General features: G+C 52.8%; 1 protein-coding gene across 3 annotated transcripts in view; it reads right to left on the bottom strand.

Annotated features, from left to right (window-relative positions):
* The window catches only part of PKD1 (polycystin 1, transient receptor potential channel interacting), a 138937-nt gene that overhangs the window by 20746 nt on the left and 97218 nt on the right, over positions 1-20973 (bottom strand). For all 3 annotated transcript variants that reach the window (XM_073361702.1, XM_073361700.1, XM_073361701.1), the window contains exons 21-35: positions 20475-20627; positions 18070-18214; positions 16496-17095; positions 15118-15274; positions 12854-13106; positions 11842-12037; positions 10339-10509; positions 9400-9543; positions 8754-8964; positions 7477-7603; positions 6037-6153; positions 5347-5396; positions 4709-4911; positions 2738-2843; positions 1164-1282 (exon numbers count right to left, since the gene is read on the bottom strand). In XM_073361702.1, coding sequence (XP_073217803.1) covers positions 1164-1282; positions 2738-2843; positions 4709-4911; positions 5347-5396; positions 6037-6153; positions 7477-7603; positions 8754-8964; positions 9400-9543; positions 10339-10509; positions 11842-12037; positions 12854-13106; positions 15118-15274; positions 16496-17095; positions 18070-18214; positions 20475-20627 — 2752 coding nt within the window. The remainder of the gene's footprint in view (positions 1-1163; positions 1283-2737; positions 2844-4708; positions 4912-5346; positions 5397-6036; positions 6154-7476; positions 7604-8753; positions 8965-9399; positions 9544-10338; positions 10510-11841; positions 12038-12853; positions 13107-15117; positions 15275-16495; positions 17096-18069; positions 18215-20474; positions 20628-20973) is intronic.

The raw sequence follows: 20973 nt of genomic DNA, 5'->3' as shown, positions 1-20973 counted from the left end.
GTCTGCAAACTGCACCGTGTGTACCTGGGGAAGGGCAGCCATTCTGACCCAGACACTGGCCCTCACTTACCAAAGGCCCAGGGGATCTTTAATGCCCAGCCAGAGCCTTGGCTTAAGGTGTCACTCGAAAGACCCAATCCAAGAAGATTGTTCCGTTCACCCGGGAAGGACAAGGGTGACCCTGTGAGGCTTTGAACCTGCATGTCACCAGGAGTTGACTCTCCTAACCGGCTGCTTCTGCCTCTAACCCACCCTGTCCAGGAGGGGCTGCTTAGACAGAGAGATGCTTTCATCCAACCATGTGACTAAGCTGTACAAATCAGATACTACAGTAGTTCAGGCAAAACCAATGGATGGATTTTAATAGGCCCCAGAGCCCCAGCTCTGTGTTTAGTTTTCTGCACTGAGAAGAGAGGCTGTAGTGCAAGAAATTCCTGGGGGGTGTCTGAAAGCAGGACAGCTCGTGCTAAGAAAGCCACTGCTCTAAGGTCCTTACCAGGACTCTTAAGTGGAGAAGCTAAGAACCTATCACCACCCATGACCTGTCTCCATCCGTTCAGCTTTTCACCTCCTGGCCATGGGAGAGGCTTGTCTGTAGGGAGACGGTGTGAACTCTTTGTTTGCCCATGTTATACGTCACCGCATGAAGTCTCCTTTCCTTCTCCCTCTCTCTTGTTTAACTGGTTTGAGTTTTCATTTGAGTTCTAACTCCCTTTCCCCTGTGCTGACATCAGGACCCTCCCCTACCTTCAGGTCTAATTAGTTCACTGCCGTAATGTGCTTCTGAAATCAATCCCCCTGTGGGAGTGGGGAGTGGTGGCTTTGTTTTTGCACATGGTAGGTAAATGCCTTTGAGCATGAAATGCCGAGTTAGGGCTTTTCCAGAAGGGGTTTTTATGATGATTTTAATGAGAGCACAGGGAACAAAGGGAAATGGATCCTGAAATGGTAAGGAATAGAGAGCTGGAGAATTGTATGCAACGAGCATGCCCCCTTCTGAACCTGGCTCGTAAAGGGGCGCACATCATGGCTGTCTGTGTTTATCTGCCTATCCACCCCTTATCGCCATAACATCTGAGCTCCTTTCTTCACCCTAGCTTGTTTCAGGGAGCATGTCCTTTGCGCTGGGCACTGACATCAGAGAAGGCCTTGCCCCCCAGTACCTGTCCATGTAGACTTGGCAGATCTGCTCACTTCCCTGGCAGGGGCTACCATGTTCTGCCCTTTCTCATTCAGCCGCTGCAGCATGATGGTCTCTGTCTTCTCCCCAAACACGCTGGATCTGCCAGGGCAAATCAACGTTATTAGCATGGGGCTTAAACCCGGGTTTGCTTTGCAAGAGGCACTCCATCAGACACACGGGCTTTGCGGTAAGCGAACCGGTGGCAGCCTGATTCGGAGGGCCCCAGAGAGAGGATTCTGAGCCCAAGCAACATGACATTTAATCTAGCACCAGCCGCAGGCAACTCCTTGGCTAATTAGCAGCTTTTCTTCTTTTAAAGGTGCGTGCTTCTTGAGAGAGCCAGTCCTCCCTGCTACTAGCCTGCTCCATAGGGATCACTAACATCATGCCCTGCAATCACGGGCAAGATAAAACTACTTCCTTCCCCAAGTGACGGCAGCATCAGTCAGTGGGATTTGCTAACTTCCCGCTGGGCCACCTGGTTTGATTCATCGCCTGCAGAGAAGGGACGGCAGGAGTGCAAGGCTGCTCAGGTTTCTGCTGATGACTTTCGGAAATTGCTCTTCCAGCAGCCTTCCCACGGTGCCCCAACGCAGATCCCTGCGCAGACGGTTCAGACTGATGGCCTCTTTGTTTTATATCTTATAGGGGCATAGCGAGGCAGAGAGACCCTGATATTTTCCTGTCTTTGCTGGCACTGTTTAAACTGGGCTATAAACCCAGACAGCGGGAGATCGCAGCTCAGCCCAGCGTTGTCCATGTGGAGCTGCTCTCGAGCGGAGCTGACCTGCATCAGCGGCACTCGCTGAGCAGGTCAAAGGAAACCGCGACAGAGACGCTTCTGCGGCCTCTGGAGGCTCCTTCACCAAGGTGCTCGCCGGCAGCGAGGTGGAATCTAGAGTGAAACAGTCACCTGGCGCCCAGCGTTTGGGGCTAACAGGAGGTACGTGAGTGGGGAAGAGCTCTGCCTGCCTGGTTGATACGGCTCCAGGTGTTTGCTTTGTGAATGCAGCTGCCAGCCAGGACCAAAAGACCAGATTCAGCAAAGCTGGTGCAGCACAAAACAACTCCCCCCGCCCGGGGCACTGGAACAGGGCGGGCCAAGGGGCCATGGCCCTCCCAAGTTTGAAAGTGGATGGGCCTGGTCTGTCCACTTTATGCCAGAGGCCCAGTCCCGGTTCCCCTACACGGCTCTTACCCTGGCCCTCCGAGGCCCTGGCCACATCGGAAGCTGGAGCCAGGTTGGGGTAGGAGCCACATGAGGGCAGCAGGCCTCAGGAGCGGGGGTCAGGGGCTGTTCTTGGGTTCCTCCCAAGGTTGAGGGCAGGTGGAGGGGCCTGGGCTTCCCAGCCCGGCTCTGGCTTCTGGGGGGTAGGGCCTCGGGAGGAAGAGGGGCAGGGGTGGGGCCAAGGAGGGGGCAGAGCCTCATGGCCCCCCTCTTTTAGGCAGAATCAGTTGCCCCTGTTCCCCACACTCCTGGCGGGAGGGCAGGGGCCCAGGGAGCACTCACTCACCACACCTTGTTTAAGCACTTTTTTCTCCCTGCATACTTACAGGCCTGAGATCAAGTCTGTTTCGGCTCTGGCATACTGCCCTGTATCCTGGGGGTGGGAAATGCCACTAGCTCCATCGGCTAGGATCTGCCGGATCAGATCTTCATCTGAGAGAGACAGACAGCAGGGCAGGAAAGTTAGCACCCCAACTGCTAACCAGCTCCCTCATCCCTCTCCCTGTTAACAGGGCTGCTAGCATCGGCGCTGTCTTCCCCTTTGCCCACTGGGTGCTTGACCCCCCACCCCAATTCTGGGCCTGCCTTTGCCCCACCCCATTTACCGCCTTCCTCCAAGTCCCCACCCCGACCCACCTCTTCTCTGCCTCCTTCCCTGAGCGCGCTGCGTCCCCACTCCTCCCTCCCTCCCAGAAAGTCCTAAGTGCCACCAAACAGTTGTTAGGCGGCGGGGGGAAGCACTGGGAGGGAGGGGGAGGAGCAGGGATGCAGTGCGCTTGGGAGAGGAGGAAGCGGGGGAGCTTGGCTGCCGGTGGGTGCGGAGCACCTGCTAATTTTTCCCCGTGGGTGCTCCAGCCCCAGAGCACCCATGGAGTCGGTGCCTATGGCTGCTAGTTCTGTTCATAGCACCTCTCAGTGGAATGGGAGAGGGCTTCAGGCCAGTTTCCACATAGGTGAGGGTATCGGGGTCCCCTCCTGCACAGCCTCCTCCTCCTATGGCTCCCCACCATCACTCCTGCACCCAGTGTGAACCTGCTTGGGCACCCTGGTTGGGATGGATGCACGAATTGGGGAGCACCCTCTTTTAGGGTCACTTCAGGGGCTCACGGATGAGGATGCTGGTGCTCCATGACCAATGAGGATGCACAGGTCATTGGGGAATTCAGACACCCTGGGTGTGTGAGTCTCCCCTTGCTCCCAGGGATTTGCCAGCAGGGTAATGCCATGGGTTCAATGGACTCGCCCCCTGGGCGTGAGAGCAGCACCAGGTTCAAGCAGCCCCTGGGCCCCGAGTCCAACCAACCTGCATTCCGTGGGTGCCCATGCTGCAATAGCCCGGATGATGGGCCAGGCGGTGACAGCAAACGGGTCTGCATCTGCAGCTCAGCTGCCCCGGGCCAGCGCAGGATAGCTCTCTGTCGCCCATCTCCTAGGGCGTTAGCTCCTCTGCTTTTACAGGCCCCATATTAAAGCGCTCTGAGGCAAATGCAAACCTGATCCTGGGGGATTTTTTTCAGTTAAAGTGCAGCTCCTCTGCTAAGATGAGAGCTGGCTGCTGGCACAGGACAGTGTGGGGAGGGGCGCAGTGCAAGCCAGGGTAGGAACAGGTCATGCTCAGACACAGGGGAGCAGTGGGATGGCTGAGGGCCACAGTGCCTCCTTCCCATGCCCTGAGTGCTGGGGACAGCCTGCTCCGAGCAAGATTTGCAGCCCGACTTGCTGCAGTCCCGAGTCCTTGACCCACTCTGGTCGCGTTTGGATTCGGACTCCCAACATGCAGAGAAATGGGTCAATTGATCACTTGGGCTGAACCAAATGACCTTTTGCTCAGCCAGGGAGCCGTGGTGCCAGCCCTGAGGAGCCATCGCAGGGTTCCCTGGCCGAAGGAGGCAGCGATAACCCTGCTGCCCTGAGCACAACTCTTCAGTCGCCATCGGCACTAGGTGGGCCGAATCCAGACGCCTTCGCTCAGGCCAATCGCCTGTCTGAGTCAAGGGACGGAGCCCAGGACTTTTATCTTAGCAGTGTCCCCTTTCACCGTGGTCAAGGGCAGGGGTTGTGAAGGCTGGTGTATTGGCCCCAGGAAACGGGAGGTGTCACTGACTTTAGGACCGGAAATAAAGAGGGGTTTTGAGGCACAAAACGCACCCTACTCCGTCTCTGTGTCCAGGCATAATTGCCCAGGGTGGCAAGTGCTAGGCAGGAGGGAAGTGCTTAGGCCAAATGCCCCTCCCTAGCAGCGCTACTGGAGCCAAGCAGGCCCCGCCAGTGCTGCATCACGCTGCTCTCATCCCTACCGGAGGCAGAGAAGTATTTGGTCTGCCCTGGGTGCAGGCCAAGCGACAAGCTGTCCTCCTCAGCCGGCAGGGGCACCTCGAGCCCCAGATGGCGGCTGGCCCGTCCCCGCTTCAGCTTCTGGATGGTGTTGCCCATGATGGAGGGGTCGCTGAGGAGATCTGGCCAGTTGAGCAGGGCCTCGCTGGAGTGCCACCGAATCAGACTGCGGGACGGAAGGCAGAGCGGGAGGGTCCCAGGTAGGCAGCGAGAGAGAGAGCGCTGTGTATTAATAGCCGGGATAATGGTCTCCAGCGAGATTTGTATCAGAAGCCAGCGTCCTGCCTTCCAGTCACGTTCATTTTTTGCGATTGCTAATCAATACATGCAAGCAGGGCAGAACCCCTGTCCCTGGGAGAAATCAAAAGGCAGCCTAGTGTAGCAATAAAGCTGGCAGACGCGCCTCACCTCTGAGCCGCAAAAAATGACCAACTACAATAAAACTGAGCCTTTTGCCCACTGACGTTAATCAGGGCTTGATGTCTCAGGCTCCCCAACCCACAATTTACTGTCTTCCCTGAAAAGGTGTCTGTGTGCGTGTGCTCCGAGGCCCTACAAATGCAGTCTCCCTGCCGGTTTTCATCCCCAGCAGCTCGCTCACCTCTTTGAATCGTCTAGGAACAAATCGGTTTTGGTTTGCTCGGAAAAGGCCTGTGGGGAAGGAGCAGAATAAGTTTCAGTCACCAATCGCTGGCTGGGTTCTGGTTAAAATCACAGCTGATCAACACAGCAGGGGTGGGGCTCTCCAGGGGGGGTCAGGCAGGGGAAGTGGCCCCGGGGAGGGGCCAGCCTCGCAGTCTGGGCACAGGACTGGGAGCCAGGCACTCACACACTGGCCCTGATTTTGACTCGCTCTATGGCTTTAGGCAATTCACAGCACCTCTCAGCCTCCATTTCCCACTGTAGAAGGCGAGGGTGCACTGGGGTGTTGGGCCGATCAGGGTGTTAACGTGTATGGGGCAGAAAGTGCTGGATGTATGCTGAGTATCATTAAGTGCCTTGGAACTGGCCTGGGGGCCGGAGGGGGCGTGAGCGCATGCTGATCCCACTCTACATGGCTTCCACCCTCCCTGACTCATCAGGTACTCAGCCAGGGGCAGGACCCTGTGCCAGCTCCACTCTTCCCGGGACCACGCTGCATTAAACCATGGGCCAGGGATTGACACCGCTCCACAGCCACACGCAGGGACAGAAGAAGGCTGAACGGCGCCCAGAGGGGCTGGGGGAAGCACAAAGAACTGCCTGCTTTGTGCCGCCTTTAGGCAGGAGAGGCCTCCCGTCACCTGCTTACCTCGGCCCGGATCCCGGGGAAGGTGAGGAAGGAGCTCTCCAGGAGGGAGGAGTCCAGGTAATTATCGATCTCCAAGGACTGCTGGTCCGAGTGGGTCAGGGTGTGGCTGATGGACGCCTGCACAAGAGGCAGGGAGGGGAGGGTGAGGCCATTGTTCTGGCTAAGAACTAGGTCTCGCTTGTATAATCAATTTATGGCCCCACCGCTGCCCCTCTAGGTCCGACACCACCTACATTGGCACTCCAGGCCGCAGCACCCCCCTTCCGCTGCCCCATCCATTAGATCAGCGAGCAGACGCTCTTGACCTGCCTTATGTGTTACACCAGCAAATAAATGGCTTGGTAGCACAACAGGGCACGTGACCCCATGGGCACCCTGAAGCAGGCAACCATGGCCTGCCTGGCAACAGTGAGGGCAAAACTAGGGGAGCGCCCCAAACCCACGTGGGTTTTTCGAATACCTCCCAGGGGGCAGCTCTCACCGGCCAAGGCTTTACACGTCAAATGACACCAATTGCCTGGTTGCCTGCCTGGTGCCCCTCAGTCTCCCCTAGCCAAGGGCGTCCCAGCACAGGAACGGCTCGCAATCTCCTGCTGAGCCTGTGTGCTCTTAAGGAAATTAGGAAGGGAATGTCGCTTATCAACCACATAATGGCTGGTTGTGGTACTTAATGGGGCTGCCTAATTGTGTCTAGCCAGTCCCTATAGCCCCAGATCATCCTCTTGTGGCTGCATAACCACCGTACTGCCCAGACAGCGGGACCTTCACCTACAGTGGTACTTCATTAGATCTCCAATGTATCCATCACCAAAGCATCTGGTAGCTAGCTGGGAGTTGGTGAGAGCCATATTACAACACAAGTATGGATACAGAATCCACAGAAGGAAAAGAGGACCATAGGCACTGTCAGACTGAATCAGACCCGAGGGCCATGGAGGCCAGCGTCCTGTCTCCAATAATGGTCAGTACCAGAGGCTTCAAAGGAAAATATAAGAACACTGCAGTGGGATAATTTGCCCCCTACATTAGATCTCATCCTGATCACTAATAGTCAGAAATTGGCTAAGGAGGTTTAATGTCCCCTCCAGACTCAGTTAGCCTTGACTACTGTCACTGCTCTCACTACTAACTGTTATAACTAGTATTAACTATTATAAGTCTTGCTATCCATATAAATGTCCAATGTTGAATCATGCTAATTCCTTGGCCACAGTGAATTCCTGTGGCAGAGAGTTTCAAAGCTGCTCTTTGTACGTTCACAGAATGCTTCTATAGCATCGCTATGGGCCAGATTCTGTGCCTCTTACTCATGTCCATGCTGTTACTCCTGAAGTAAGATGCAACACAATAGGAGTAAGGATGACAGACGCTGGCCCTCTGTAAGCAAATCTGTTGTCGTAAAGCACCCCTTGAAAGTCAATGATTTTTCTTCCCTGTTACCTTGCTACGAGCCATCCTGAAGAGGAATAAAATGACCAGGTACACTGGATAGACCACAACACTAGACACCAAACCAACAGCCACAGTGTCAACGCTAAGTGGGATCAGGTTGGAAACAGCCACGTTACTGGAAAAAGTCAGGAAAAGAAGGAGAGAGATGTCAGAACCAACATCACCTGTGTCGCCACCTGAACTAGGGAGCCAGTGTTTGGAAGGGAAAGTCATTTTTAACGGGACACTGTCAAGAAGACATTGCTGGCTCCCCTGGGAGTTTTGGGTGTGCAAGAAGTGCAGAATAGAGCCCTGGCTTAGACTCAGATCCTCACAGGTATTTAGGTTCTAACTTCTGTTGAAATCAACAGGATTTGATTTGAAATGGACGGTACCTCACATGTATCAAAGGTACCTGCCTAAATTGGAGGATCTGCAGCAGAAAGCCTTTCGCATGGCGTTATTAGTACCAAAGTGAAGAGCTATTGTGGTCTGGCAAAATTCTGATTATGTAGCAAACGACTGCAGCTGCTGCTGACCTCCTCTGCCTCTTGATTTTTGTTCAACGCTGAGAGTTTCCCTTTAATGGCAATTGTTCTGTTCAACTTGTCCCAGCTCTGTCCCTCTCTCTCTCGGGCTCATTTCAGAGGCTTTGTCACTTTGCTTTTTACCGGGATATAAAGCGCCTCCCAAGTCTCGAACCACAGAATAAATCAGGGTTGGGCGATTGGAAAAATTACACCCAGGAGCTGTGTGTCTCTCCTGCTTTTTGCCACGCACGGCACTTGTGTCTAGAGCAAGCGGGACATCTTCATGGCTGCTGCTGCTTAGCCCCCTTCACAAGTGTCAGGAGGGAGAGTATTGGCAAGGTCTGAAATACTGCTCTACAGGCAAAGATAAGAGGGGTGGTGGTGGCAGGGTATGTTTCAAGGTGGTAAGGTGGAGCCAAAGAGAGAAAGGGACAGCAAGATCTGTCCATCCAGTCTCTTCTATGACGCCCATCCTGAGGGTATCTGAGGGTGGGAACAATTCACAGATTCTTGTGGTAGGGAGGTTTGGGGAGCTCTTTTTCCTTTACGCTGGTGGAAATGGAGGACATTAGGGAGGTGACAGATCAGCAGCCAGGGGCTTCACAGGATGGATCATGGTCCATGTGCCACACAGCCACGTGACTGCACAGGTCATTACCAGGCAGGACAGCCAGCTGCCTCTGGCAGGACCAGGGCACAGGCTTGGTTAGGTGATCCCGAGAGACCAGGAGCAGCGCGGTAGGATGTGCAGCCCACCTGAGACTGACGTCTCCCACCACGCCGTACCACACGGCATTGGCGCAGAGGAAGAGGAAGATGAGGGCGGAGCAGCAGGTGGCTCTCTGCACCCGAGTGAAGCGGCTGCGTGGGGGCCGGTCCCACATGGAAAGCCAGATGTGCTTCTCGAAGAAACCCCGCTGCAGCTCAGCCACGAAGATCCGAGGGAAGCTCCTCAATTCCGTCTCGCCTGAATGCCGGGAAAAGAGAGCCAGGGTCAGGCTGAGATGAGCAGGTGAGAGCCACACACTGCAGAGGGGGCCGTTCTGTGCCCTAGATCTACCAGCCCCCACAGCTGGAGCTCACAGGGGCCTGTGCTGGCCGGGACCCATCCCTCAGAGCTGGCGCTCACGGGGGCCTCCCGCTCTGCCATGTACGCTCTGGCAGTGGAGAAGACTGAGCCAGAGCAGGTAAAAGACAGAAAGAAGCCAGCAGAGCACCTCTGATCTGGAGCCAGCATGAGGGCGTTGACAGGGGAACCCATGGTGGTGTCCGTACAGTCACTCTTTTGGCATTCCCTACAAAATAACAAGTCCCAAAGTCCCAGGAGCTGCCCTGCCCTCCTCCTCCTAGCCCATGAACACTGACTGCTCCAGGCCCCATGTCCCAGCAGCCAAGCACTCACTGGCGGCATAGACCTCCTTCTCCACCATGCCGTCATTCTCCTCGCTCTCCACGGACAGCCAGTCATTCACCAGGAAGAAGTCGCTCTTGCTGGTCTGCAGGTCTCGGACTATGACGTGCTGCAGGTACCAAGAAGGGCTGAGCCCTAAAAGCAGGGAAACAGAGAGACGTGGCTCATGGCAGACCATGTCTCTGCCAGAGCGCAGGGCTTGCCATGCAGTATCAATAGCTACACAGCCCCGTGGACGAGATCAGGAGAGTAAGAACAGTCAGTTGCTTCTCAATCACACTCCTCATCCCTACAGGGACTGGGTGGCACGCAGGGGCTATGGTATGGAGCACTCTGGAAGGGTGCACACTTCAATCTCAAAGCACTTTACAGATGTAGGTAAATAGAATATAGCCCTAATCTGCAGTAGCCGAGGCACCAAGGACATCTGTGAAAATCAGGCCATGCATTTTGAGGCCTGCACGTAGATGTACACACCTAATTCCAGGCAACCCCCTTGGAAAACGTCCGCTTACTTGTCTATTGTTGGGCACTCAACACTGGAGTCCTTTTGCAAACGTAGCTTTGAGACTTTCCCAAGGAAACGCAGTGACAGAGCTGGGGCTAGTGCTCCAGTCCCCTGGCTGCCAGCCCCATGCCCTGACCACTGGACAATGATGTCTCTCTGCAGTGTGGTGTGTGCTAAGGCAGGGAACGTTCTTAGTTACCCGCCACAGTTCATCAGCTTCCCAGCACAATCCCCTGTGCAAGAATAGCTGCTCATGCAGGATTTCTGGGGGTAGCCAAGAGTGGCACAGGCAGAAACCTTGCAAGAACATCGAATACCACGGGTCGGATTCAGATCTCAAACCAGTTTACACCAGTGTAAATCACCAACCCAATGGTGATCGTCACAGCTGTTCAAACCTGGCACACCTGCCCAGGCCTCACCTTTATTGTCATGCCAGATGTGGATTTTCCAGATGCTGCCCAGGCTCCGCTCCGTCGCAATCTGAAAAACATCAAGGCTGTTGCGGTGGAAAGCGTTCTCCCCATCCAGATGCCTGTGACCGCTTTTATTATCCATGCCATACAGGGTGATCCCCACGTGGGCGGTGGTACCTGGCAGGAGTTAACAGGAAGGCTCAGTTCGGCAGATCCCATCCAGTGCAGAATTCTCTCCCCCAACCCCATGACCAAATGAAATGGCCCTTTTGAGAGGCCACCCGGAGACCTGTAAGAAATTAATATGCTTGTATCCAAGGCTGCTGCTTGGCCTCCCCACACCCAGAGATAGGGTTACACACAGCTTGGAAGAGTCGGCTGGTGAGATCGGATTGATACATGGGCTTTAGTATGTTTCCTTCTGAGATGGGATGTGATCTAATGTTCTTTAACTTGCTGACATCCTGGTGGGAGGAGATGTTTGTTCTGGATGTTCCTTCCATGGAGTGGCTGAAAGGCTTGTTTTCTTTGACTGCTCCCCGGGACCAGCTGCCAGACACTCCTTGTTTCACCTGGGCCACCTAAATGTCCCCTGCTTGCCTATCAGGATCCAGACATGGTTACAGGGCATAGGCCTGCTCCCAGGGAAGCCACTGGAGCCAATGAGAGCAGCTCTCTGACAGTGACACCGTGGCATTCCGTGCAGACGCTCAATCAACGCTCCCAGATTATATCCGCTTGCGTTTCAAAGTCCAAAGATGATATTTCTAGCGGTTGTGGCTGCTATCCCAGCCCAACATGTTAAAGCCCAGCTTTCTGCCTCCTTCCTCCTTGCTGCTAAGAGAGACTCAGGGACCAGAACGAAGTGATTAATTGTGCTGGCAATGCATATAATAAAGCAGGAGAGAATCCAACTCTCTGTCTTATGGCAGTGCTGGCCCCAAAGGGCCAGCTGGGAGTAAAACTCAACGCTCTCCCTGAAATGATCGGGAATCACGAGAGACACCTCAACAAAATGAGAGGAGGAGAAATCGTGCCTAATCCTGGGAGACGGGAGCAAGAGGGTATCATGTTGCGGAGCCATCGCCCCTGATCAGGAACAGCCACGGCTGGCAAATGGACATGGGCTCAAACCCCAAGCCCAGTATGAAGACCCATCCTGTGTGGATCATCTTTATATTTGACACTTACCTGAGGGCTCTGTTTTCTATTTATGCAGCGGCATCTCATCTTGCCAGCAAAGTCTCATTGAATTGGCCTGAACTGAAAACGTCTCAAAGACATACGTGGGCGCTTTCAGCAGAATTGCAAGAAGGAGCTGGACCATGGCAGAATAACTCAACCCCTTCCAGATCCTCAAGGGCCACCCTCCCTCACTGCTCTGGAGAACCCTAGGAAAGTTCTGTGCCATGCAGGGGGATTTGCTGTGATGCGGTGCCTAGAAGTCTCAAGGGACTAGTATGGAGGCTAACCCACAGTCAGCCGTTCCAGAGTGACGCTGTTACTGACCTGATCCTCGGCCCCAGCCGGTTTTCACCAGGATCTCATATTTATACATCCCGTTCTTCCCGCAGAATGGAATCACCCCCACTCGGTTAATGTCAATCAGGTCCAGTTTGTGCACAATCAGCATGGCCACAGAGTATGTCACAAAGCAGACGGCACAGGTCAGCAAAACGATGTAGTTGAGACCTGGGCCAGGAGCCTAAGCAAAATGAAAGATACTGAAAGATGCTTTTCCCTCCCCAAACTCCTCACTTCACAGCCTCACACTCACTGCCTCGCTGATTGCAATAACAATAATTAACAAATATCTTCATCTTACATAGTGACGTCCATCCTGCAGGCTCCCTAACTGGAGTACAGACTATGCATATGCATATCAATCACTTTGCTCACTGCTGAAATGCATCCACCTCTGGAGTGGAATTCAGCAGCTGTACGGGGCTTCATGCAGCAAAGTACTGAGTGCCTGAAGCTCCCCTTGACGTCACTTACAGAGCTACAGAGAAGACTGAACTTCATCAGGAGGCACAGAGCACCTGGCAGGAGCAGCCTCTAAAAGTATAAAACAAAACTATGCAACAGCTTTGGGCAGGAAGGGAAGAACTCCGTATCCAACTGAAACAGTGGCAAAAACGATAAGGTAAGCAAAATGCAACCAGAATTTGGCCAGGACACTGGGGCTTAACCACCCTCCACTCAGTAAAAGTGCTATTGGCTTTTTAATGACTATAACTGGTCAGGATCAATGTGCGCGTCTCTCTGAAACAAGGTACCTCCAACAACAAAGTTCCCAAGGGGACTATGTGGGGGCAACCCAGAGAGAGGAACACCACTAGCCTCCGTCTTGCTTGTTGGTCTCCCATCCAAGCACAGATCAGTCATGACTCTACTTAGCTCGTGAGATGTGTTGAGAGCAGCCATTGTTTTTTCAAGCGGGCACATTCAAAAGCCAGCGAGCTGCTAATTTATCCCATGTGCAGGAAAGCTCCAGTGTCTGGTGTTTGTTTTTACTCACAGGAAATATGAATTGGACGGAGTTTGGGGGAACAAACAGGCTGGCTCCGAAGGCTGTCAGGTGTTGGGTTAAGCACACAGCCTGATTCGGGCTGGTCTCCTCCAATGGGATGATGCCTTCCGTCTTCCACCTCATCTCCTGCTCACTGAAGTACTGGCACAAGGAGATGTACAGACTCAGGGTCACCTCCACCGGCGACCAGCTGAAATGGTTTGTGATGTTGAAGTAATAGTCCTTGGTGGTGTCGTCAGAGCTAAAAAGAGAAGAGCAAGCATGGGGCTGCTTTATCCGCCAGCCTCTGGCTGAGCCGCAAATCCCTCTCCTGAGCCTATCTATGGCACACAAGTGTCTTTCCATACAAACAGCCCCGCTGCATGGAGAGCAATGTACTCCATACCAACATCTGTGCAAAGTGACATAGGAAAAAGGATCCTACTAATGGTGAGTAACTTACAGAGTCCTTTTGCTGTGGGGAAACCCATGGGCTCCCCAAGGCTTTGTTATTTATTATTTGTACATCTATTAGTCATGGACGAGGAGCCTGGTGTGGTAGGTGCACTAATTATATGGCACGTTCTCCTCTTTTGCAAAAGCGAACCGGTGGTTAGACTTGCACAGCTACCCCACCACCCCTTAACTGCGTTACCCTGACCCATGAGACGCTTCCTGGGAAAGGATTGTTCGTTAAGACTATGAATCCCTCTTTGAGAATCTTGTGACCAAAAGCCCTGGAAGCCATGCTAAATTAGACAACAGTGGCTCTACCCTGGCCCCACCTATTCCCAGTCCACCAACTTGCTTCTTGGGTAACACCTAGGAGTGGTTCGTAAATAATGGGAGGTGTAAACATTTATTGCTGTGGGGAAAAAAAGAAAAGAAATATTTCAACTACTGAAGTTATATTGATGATTAATGCAATAAAAAAGAAAGGTGGGATCCCAAAATCTAACAGTACAATAATACTACTAAACATTTATATAGAATTTTGCATATTCAAAGTGCCATGCAGACCAGAACTATGTGGGCAGGTAGGTGAGTGAGTATCAATATCCCCATTTTACAGATGGGGAAAATGAGGAACAGAGGCCAAAGGTGATTTGCGGAAGGCCACACAGTAAGCCAAGAGTCAGTATTAGAACTCAGGACCACCCAGTGCCTAGCTCACTCCTCCAGACCCTAAGTTTTGTGGCACTGTACAAGTAGGTGATCTGTGCTGAACCATTAATGCATCTGTAACAGGGCAGTCTGTTCCTTTCAAGGGCCGTTCCAATGCACCAGCATTCTGGGATGTGTAGTTCTCTGAATCACATGTCAAAACTGGGAGCAAGCTCTGCTGGGAAACGGGGGCAGGTGACAGTCAAGTGACTGCAGTATATAAGGCAAGCCTCTTGCTTACTCAGGAGAGAGGTTCAAGGGAGAGGGCTGGTGTGTGAGCGGCCCCATAATAGCCGTCCAGGGACAGGCAGACCTCTAGCAGCCGCCAGGATGGGCTAAGGGCAAGGAGCCTGGCTGGGGCCTAGGAACAGAATCCAGACGGGGCTACGAGGTGAATGGAGCATGAGAAGGAAGAGGCCTGGGCAGCACATTAGCCGTGTGGGGTTGAGGTCTAGGTTGGCACCTGTGCTCAAGTAGGTGTTCCCTGAAAGGGAGGGGAGGAAGCAAGCCCCTTACTCAGCTTGCATCATCCCGGGTGAAGGAGCCATTGAGTTCTGGGGAATGAGCCCCCTGCTGTGGTGACCCCCCACAGAGGGAGGTGGTGCAGACCCCTTGCCTCAGTAGGGTGAATAAATTGAGCCTGGAGAAGGGGTGCTGAAGGCCGGCTTGGAGCTGGGGCGGGGCCGGGGGGCGGGGGGGTTTGAAGGAAGAAAAGGTTACTGGGAAAGGAGCTGCAGAGCTGGGAGGCTGGAGGCTGTTCCCCTGAGTGGGGAGAAGTTGGGCAGGTGCTCAATGGAGGGCTGGACCCTAGTAAAGAACCTGGGTGGGAGGGTCATAGTAACTACACTGGGACTCTGTCTGGGATGCTGCTTTCCCTGGAAGGAGAAGCCTCCTCCGTTTGGCCAGAAGGGGAAAAGCACCAAACTGTCCTACCAGTAGAGGGACGCGTATGCTGGCAGGAACCAGACTTCGACCGAGGGGAGACGGAGGCAGCAGATGTGCCTGACGCCAGAATGGGTAAGCTGCCCCCAAAAGCTTATGGTCTAAAGCCACGAGTGAGAGCCAGGGCTAGGGGTTACAAGGCGGGAGTGGGGGGGGGGTTCTCTTACATGGGGGAAATGAAGAAAGTGTAGCCCTTGTGGTCCCGTTTCTCCACAGCCTCCAGCCCGATCTTCTTGGCCGCGCTGCAGTTGTGCTCGCTGGGTGCAGGCGAGGGAGAGAGGTAGGCTGCGATGAACGGCTCCAGCTCGCTCGAGATGTAACGATCTGGGCAGCAAGGGGAAGAGAGGGAACGGAAAGCACTTTACAGACACCCAGCCTGGCTTTACGTGCACAGGCCCCGATCCTGCTGTCTTCAGCAGGTGCCTTGTTTGAGTGAGGACTGCTAGATTGGACCTGTGATGTTTACGCAGAAGCGACTGCGACATGCCACTGCTCCTGGTACCACGTTCGCGTGTCAGCAGCTCGCACAGGTCTGGGCGGAAGGATCCATCCTGAGAGGTGCTGAGCACCTGCCGCTAAGGGTTTACCTGCCTTCCGTTCCCATTGCCCCCAGCAGGGAGGGAGGCTGCTCCGCAGTGTGGGACTGGGCCTTTGGTGCTGAGGGACAAATGCTCAGTCCCGCTGTAACTTAACATGTCACTAGCGCCAGAGGTAACCCACGGACCATTCTCGCCGCGCAGCTCAGTTCGCATTTGTGCACCATTAGCTCCAGCCCTCCAAGGGGGAAATGCTCCACGGGGGTCTGACCCCGTGTCCGAGAAGTCAGCGGGAGCCGGCCCGGCCCAGCCTGACAGTCCTCCTGGAAGAGGAGAGTGGCACCATGTGTGCAGGGCGAGAGCAGCCAGACAAAGGCAGCGTCTCCTGCAACGCCTGACATGCCCTAGTCAAACCTGGGGGTAGGTTCTGCCAGGTTGTCGCAGGGGCGCAGGGGTGAGAGTGAGGAACTTCCTCCACTACTTGTTGTGCAGCTTGCGGAAGGGCTGGGTGGAACGGCAGCTCCAGAGGAATGCCGGCCGGCTCCCTAATTAGGCATCACCCTGCCCCTCTGCAGCAGGGAATGGGAATCCTAAGCATGATCCTCTAGTGGCTGGAAGTCCACAGAGACTATAATATACCAGTACTAGTGCAGCTAGACTCTGAGCATTTGGAAAGCATCTACCCTGCACAACGTGACTGGAACACACAGACTAAGCTCTGAGGCTGCTATATGCCAACAGGATTCTCCTTGGGCTCCAGTGGTTCAGGCCTGTGTTCCTGGAGAGCAAAGGATTTGAGCTCTAGTCCCACTGGGGCAGTGACTCCCGTATGGCTGTGACTTGCGGTGCAGCTCTCAGTTCTGATCCCTTGCTGCACCGTGCTCACTTGTTGTGCTCGACTTATCCCAGCCTTGTAAGATCTCGTTTAGCATGCAGGCCCCAGGTCCTGTGCTCTCTCAGCCCTTTAGATGAAAAGCATATTGAACAGCAGAAAAAGTGCAGTACCTACCATTTAAGACTCTGTAGGTGAGCTGGAAATGCAAGCCTGCTTCTCTGTTGTTGTTTTCTGTCGTAACAACTAGGTTCACCGAAGTCTTTTCCTGGATGATTGCAGAGCCAGCGGAGATGTTTGTCATGCCATTGTTCAGTACCATCACAGTGATGGCCTTTTCTGCATCCAGACTCCCAATGGGAATCTGGGTCCCATTGTTGGTTTGAAACTCCATGGAGGCCACCTCTGTGGACACAGTGTAGTTGCTAATGTAGCCAAAGGGGAAGGGGTTGGAGTCCACCCGGAACATGACTTGGATCACGTCGGTCAGGTCGGAGAAGGTGGTGTTGAAGGCCTGGGGGATGGAGAACTGGCAGTCCAACGTGTTCTCATAGCAGAGCAAGTTGAGGGGATCAGACCGTTTGCCTTTTGCCACGATTTCTCCTCCCACCAGTTCAAGGGGCTCCTCATTCAGCACCCGGGACTTCATGAGGATGCGCATCAGGCTGGAGGACAGGCTGTAGGCTTTGGAAGCTACCAGCACATGGTGGGGATCGTTGCACAATTCCTGGAGTTTTGACTCCTGTGGAACTGTGTTGACAAGGTGTATTAAGTCCCCTGTAAGGAGAGAGATAAAACAGCAAACGGAAAAGCAGTGAGTACCACAGTCTAGGCAACATTCAACTCCTTCCCACAACCATCAGGAAAGCTCCTTTCTTACTGGCTTTCTACTGGACTACAGCATTGTGACACACGGCCTTCCGCAGTGAAAGCTCGACATCGTCCATAGCTACACATACAGCACTCTACCGCATCGCTGGGTTTTCTCTACCCTATGGTGTGGTTAAGATCTCAAGTTACAAGATCCTAATGAGGGCTTTCTCTTCCTTCTGCAAAAGGGCTGAGAGAAAAGTGGAAAGAGGGAAATAGACACATAGAACCAATACAACAAACCTCTGGAATTATAAAGAGTAATGCCATTACAAACACAGCCCACTGCAAGCATGCAAATAAAGGGCCTTTCTTTAAAGGTAATCTGAATGTGATGTCATCTGCCAAGGCCAATGAAGTTTCCATAAGCACATCTGCCAAGGATGAAGCCCAGCTTGATGCCGTGCATGGCAGCCCACACATCTGGAAGCTGCCTCTGTTATCCTCAAGCTTCCTATGAAAGGGCTGTTCCCTAGAGAATCAACTGCTTCATTAATTCAGGGGCTGTTAGTTTCAAATGCCCCAGCAGGGAACAGGCAGCAGCAGGATGACAGTGGGAAAATCAGACAGATGATAAATTACAGGTGGGGCCAACCTATGGATTCAGATTTCCCCCAAAGCCTGGAGGTGGGGGTGCTATTCAAATGGAGGGCTTGGCACTGGCCCACCTCTGTGATAAACACCAGCTGTAGCCAGCCTTTGCTCAGGACACCTCCCAGCCAGAAGAAGGCCTAAGAAATCTCTCCCAGCTTTTCTAGCCTGGTCCTTCCCTGATCATCTTTTAACATCTACCTTCCCCCCTCCCCCACGCAGTGACGTCCGTGCCCTGAACTTCTCCTAGAGAACGTCCCCCCTGTTGCTTGGGGCCCCCCAGAACTGACCCGTAATGTTGAGGATGTTGTCTGCGATGGCTGTCGGTGTCATGATGCCCTGAGTGGTTTCACCCTGGAGGATGGCCATCATGCTTTCCAGCTTGCTCAAGGTCCCAGTCACACATGATCTGCAAAGAAGCTCCTTGCTCGCCACCTGCCATTAGAAATGCAGGCTAATCCAGCAGAAATCAATTCCGTATCAAAGGCCGTAGCAGCTGTGCATGGTACTTACTGGGTTCAGTCCTACAAAGTACTGAGCGCTCTGGCTCTGAGACTACTTGCATGCGTCTAGTTCAGCCTGTGCTTAGGAGCTCTGCTGGATTGGGACCGTACATCTATAATATTTCTCTTCAGATTGTACTTTATCTGCAACCAAGCCCATTTCCCCCCCCCCCCAATCATCTACTTACCCCTCTCGCTGGATACCATAATCTACCTACCTACTGGACGTCTAGAGTTCCCTACACTGTTGTAACAAGGTAACTCACACTGCAATAATAGCCTGCCTAGAGGTACCAACACAAGGCAGAGCACCTGGTTCTGACACCAGGAGTGAATGTGTCTCTTGTTGTTGCTTCTTTCAAGTTGTTACCTCAGGGTTGAATTTTACTCCTGTTGACGTCAACCAGAGGCGGTTGGGTTTTTTCCATTGTCTTCAATGGGAGCAGGATTTGGCTCTAACTGAATCCATCTCCAACATTCAAACACGTCCTAGAGCTGTGGGAGGGGTTTCACCACCCAGTTTTGATGACCATCCCTCCCATCCACTCCCAGATGTGTCTGAGAAACAGAACGTTCTACATTTTAAGCATAGGCTTGAGTCTGCAGCACACTCGGCAGGCTCGATGGGAATAATCTATGAAACACATGGAAGTGGTTACCACCACCCAGCTCCTCTTCTTTTTGTCATCAGAGGATTCACCACAGATGTCAGAACAGCTTGCAGCACGAAGGGGTGTGAAAGCCCCCATGGCTTGTATTTGTACATTGTTACTATACAGTACCATTTACAGAGATATAAGAGGACCTCTCTCTACCCTGGGGATCTTACTATCTAAATAGACAGCAGCAGCATGTAAGATGAAAACAGGTTACACAGAGCAGAGGAAGAAAGAGAGAGAACAGCAAAAAGGAGTCCTGGGAGAACTGCCCCAGGGAGACTGTTACCCAAGGAGCAGAGCTGACATGAGAGATTTTCCAGTCAGAAAATGTGGTTTTTGTCAAAACAGAAACTCTCTGTGGGGAAAAATGTCAATTTTAACATTTTTTTCCCTCCCCAATAGGGAGAATAGAAACAAGCAGGTTTATTTTGAGCCAACATTTCTAAAACCAGACAAAAAAGTTACTTGAAAATGATGCTTTTTGTTTCTATTTTTCCAATTTCAAATTTTTTGTTCTCTGCCTTTTTTTTTTTTTTTTGGTTGCTATTTCGGTTTTTTGTTCTGGCTCGGAGCCAAAACTAATCTGGGAATGTCAGACCTGACCCTGGGACAAAAATTCCATTCCCTGACCAGTGCCACTACAGTCCGATCAGGTGCTGGGTTGCAGGCTCAGGAGAAGAGGTCGAGTGTGTCTGGTGTTAGTAAAATCCAGCAGAGGAAAGTGATGTCTGGGGCCAGAGTTCAGGGCAGGGCCAGAGGCAGAAGAGAAAGCAGTGAGTTTGGCGAGAAGGATCCCAGGATAAGCTGTTTGAAGCAAAGGGGATCGTGGGACAAGAATTTTGTGAGTGATGCTCAGCAGTGGTATGTTTGATTCATGTCAGGCCGTATTCCCAATGAGCGAGCTTGCAGAGCTATTTATGGGTATGAGGGAGGTGCTCAGAAATTACGGTGATGGGCAAGCAAAGCCTCACAGCCCTTTCGAGAGGTAGGGGAGGAGGAATAGCCGGCTGATTGGCTGGCCAGCCAAAGCCAAGCCCATTAAATAGCTGGGCTTATTCGTTTGATGCCCAGCTGATGAAATATAAAAAGCCACTCCTGAATCCAACAGGGAGCAGCCCCAGCACGGGGAAGCGGGGCCCATTGGCTAGGCTGCCACAATGTGGAATGCAATACTTCAAATGATGACAGGCTCAGAGCCTCCTGCTGCCAAGCAACGGTGCTAGGGCTGTTTCCAGAGGACAGGTACAAATTTTTTGGTAACATCTGCAGCAGATGAGAGCACATATTCATCTCTCGCTGCCTTTCTAGAATGACAGATGAGAAAAGGGTGATGGTGATAATACTTGTACTTAAAGAGGGATGGATAGACACACACACGCCCTACAGATGTCACCAACAAATTATAACTGTCCTCTGTATATGATCAATGTGTGTGTATGTGTGCGAAGCTGAAACAGAACAAGGAATGGCCAGAGCTACCCTTTCTTTCCATCACTCAGCGTCAGAGCAGAATGAGGCCGGAGGGTCCCATACCATGCATTGAGCCAGGGCAGCGGAGATCTGCTGGATATCGTCCACAGTGTTCACATTCAGGGAGATGAGGGTCTCGGTGATGTTCCTCCTCGTCCAGGTGCGAAGATCTTGTTCGTTCCTGGTCTCGGCTTCTGAGCGCATCAAGTGCTCGTGCTTAGGGGAAACAAAAGCAGCGGGGTTTATCACAATCTTGCAGAACAGGGGCTTTAGCACTCAACCACAAATTTCCATTGCAGCCTTTAATGACTTTCCAGCTGGGAGTCTCTGATATCTGGGTTCTCGGCAGAGCTGCTGCTGGATACAATTTGAAAGTTAAAAAGCCTCTGCGTTCTGCTGCCAGTGGAAAATATAACTGGAAGCAGGACAGGAAACAGAGTCTCAGTAGCACAGGGTAAGAGGCACTCTTGCAGTGCCTGCGAAAGAGTCTTCTTCTCTGCAGCTTCTGCCAGCTATGAGAACATTCTTGTCTCTCTCCAACTGGTCACTTTTCAGAGCTGCT

Source organism: Lepidochelys kempii, chromosome 10, assembly GCF_965140265.1.
Source record: "Lepidochelys kempii isolate rLepKem1 chromosome 10, rLepKem1.hap2, whole genome shotgun sequence".
Lineage (NCBI taxonomy): Eukaryota > Metazoa > Chordata > Testudines > Cheloniidae > Lepidochelys > Lepidochelys kempii.
Note: the sequence above shows the minus strand (reverse complement) of the source record. Positions and strands in the feature narration are given on the sequence as shown.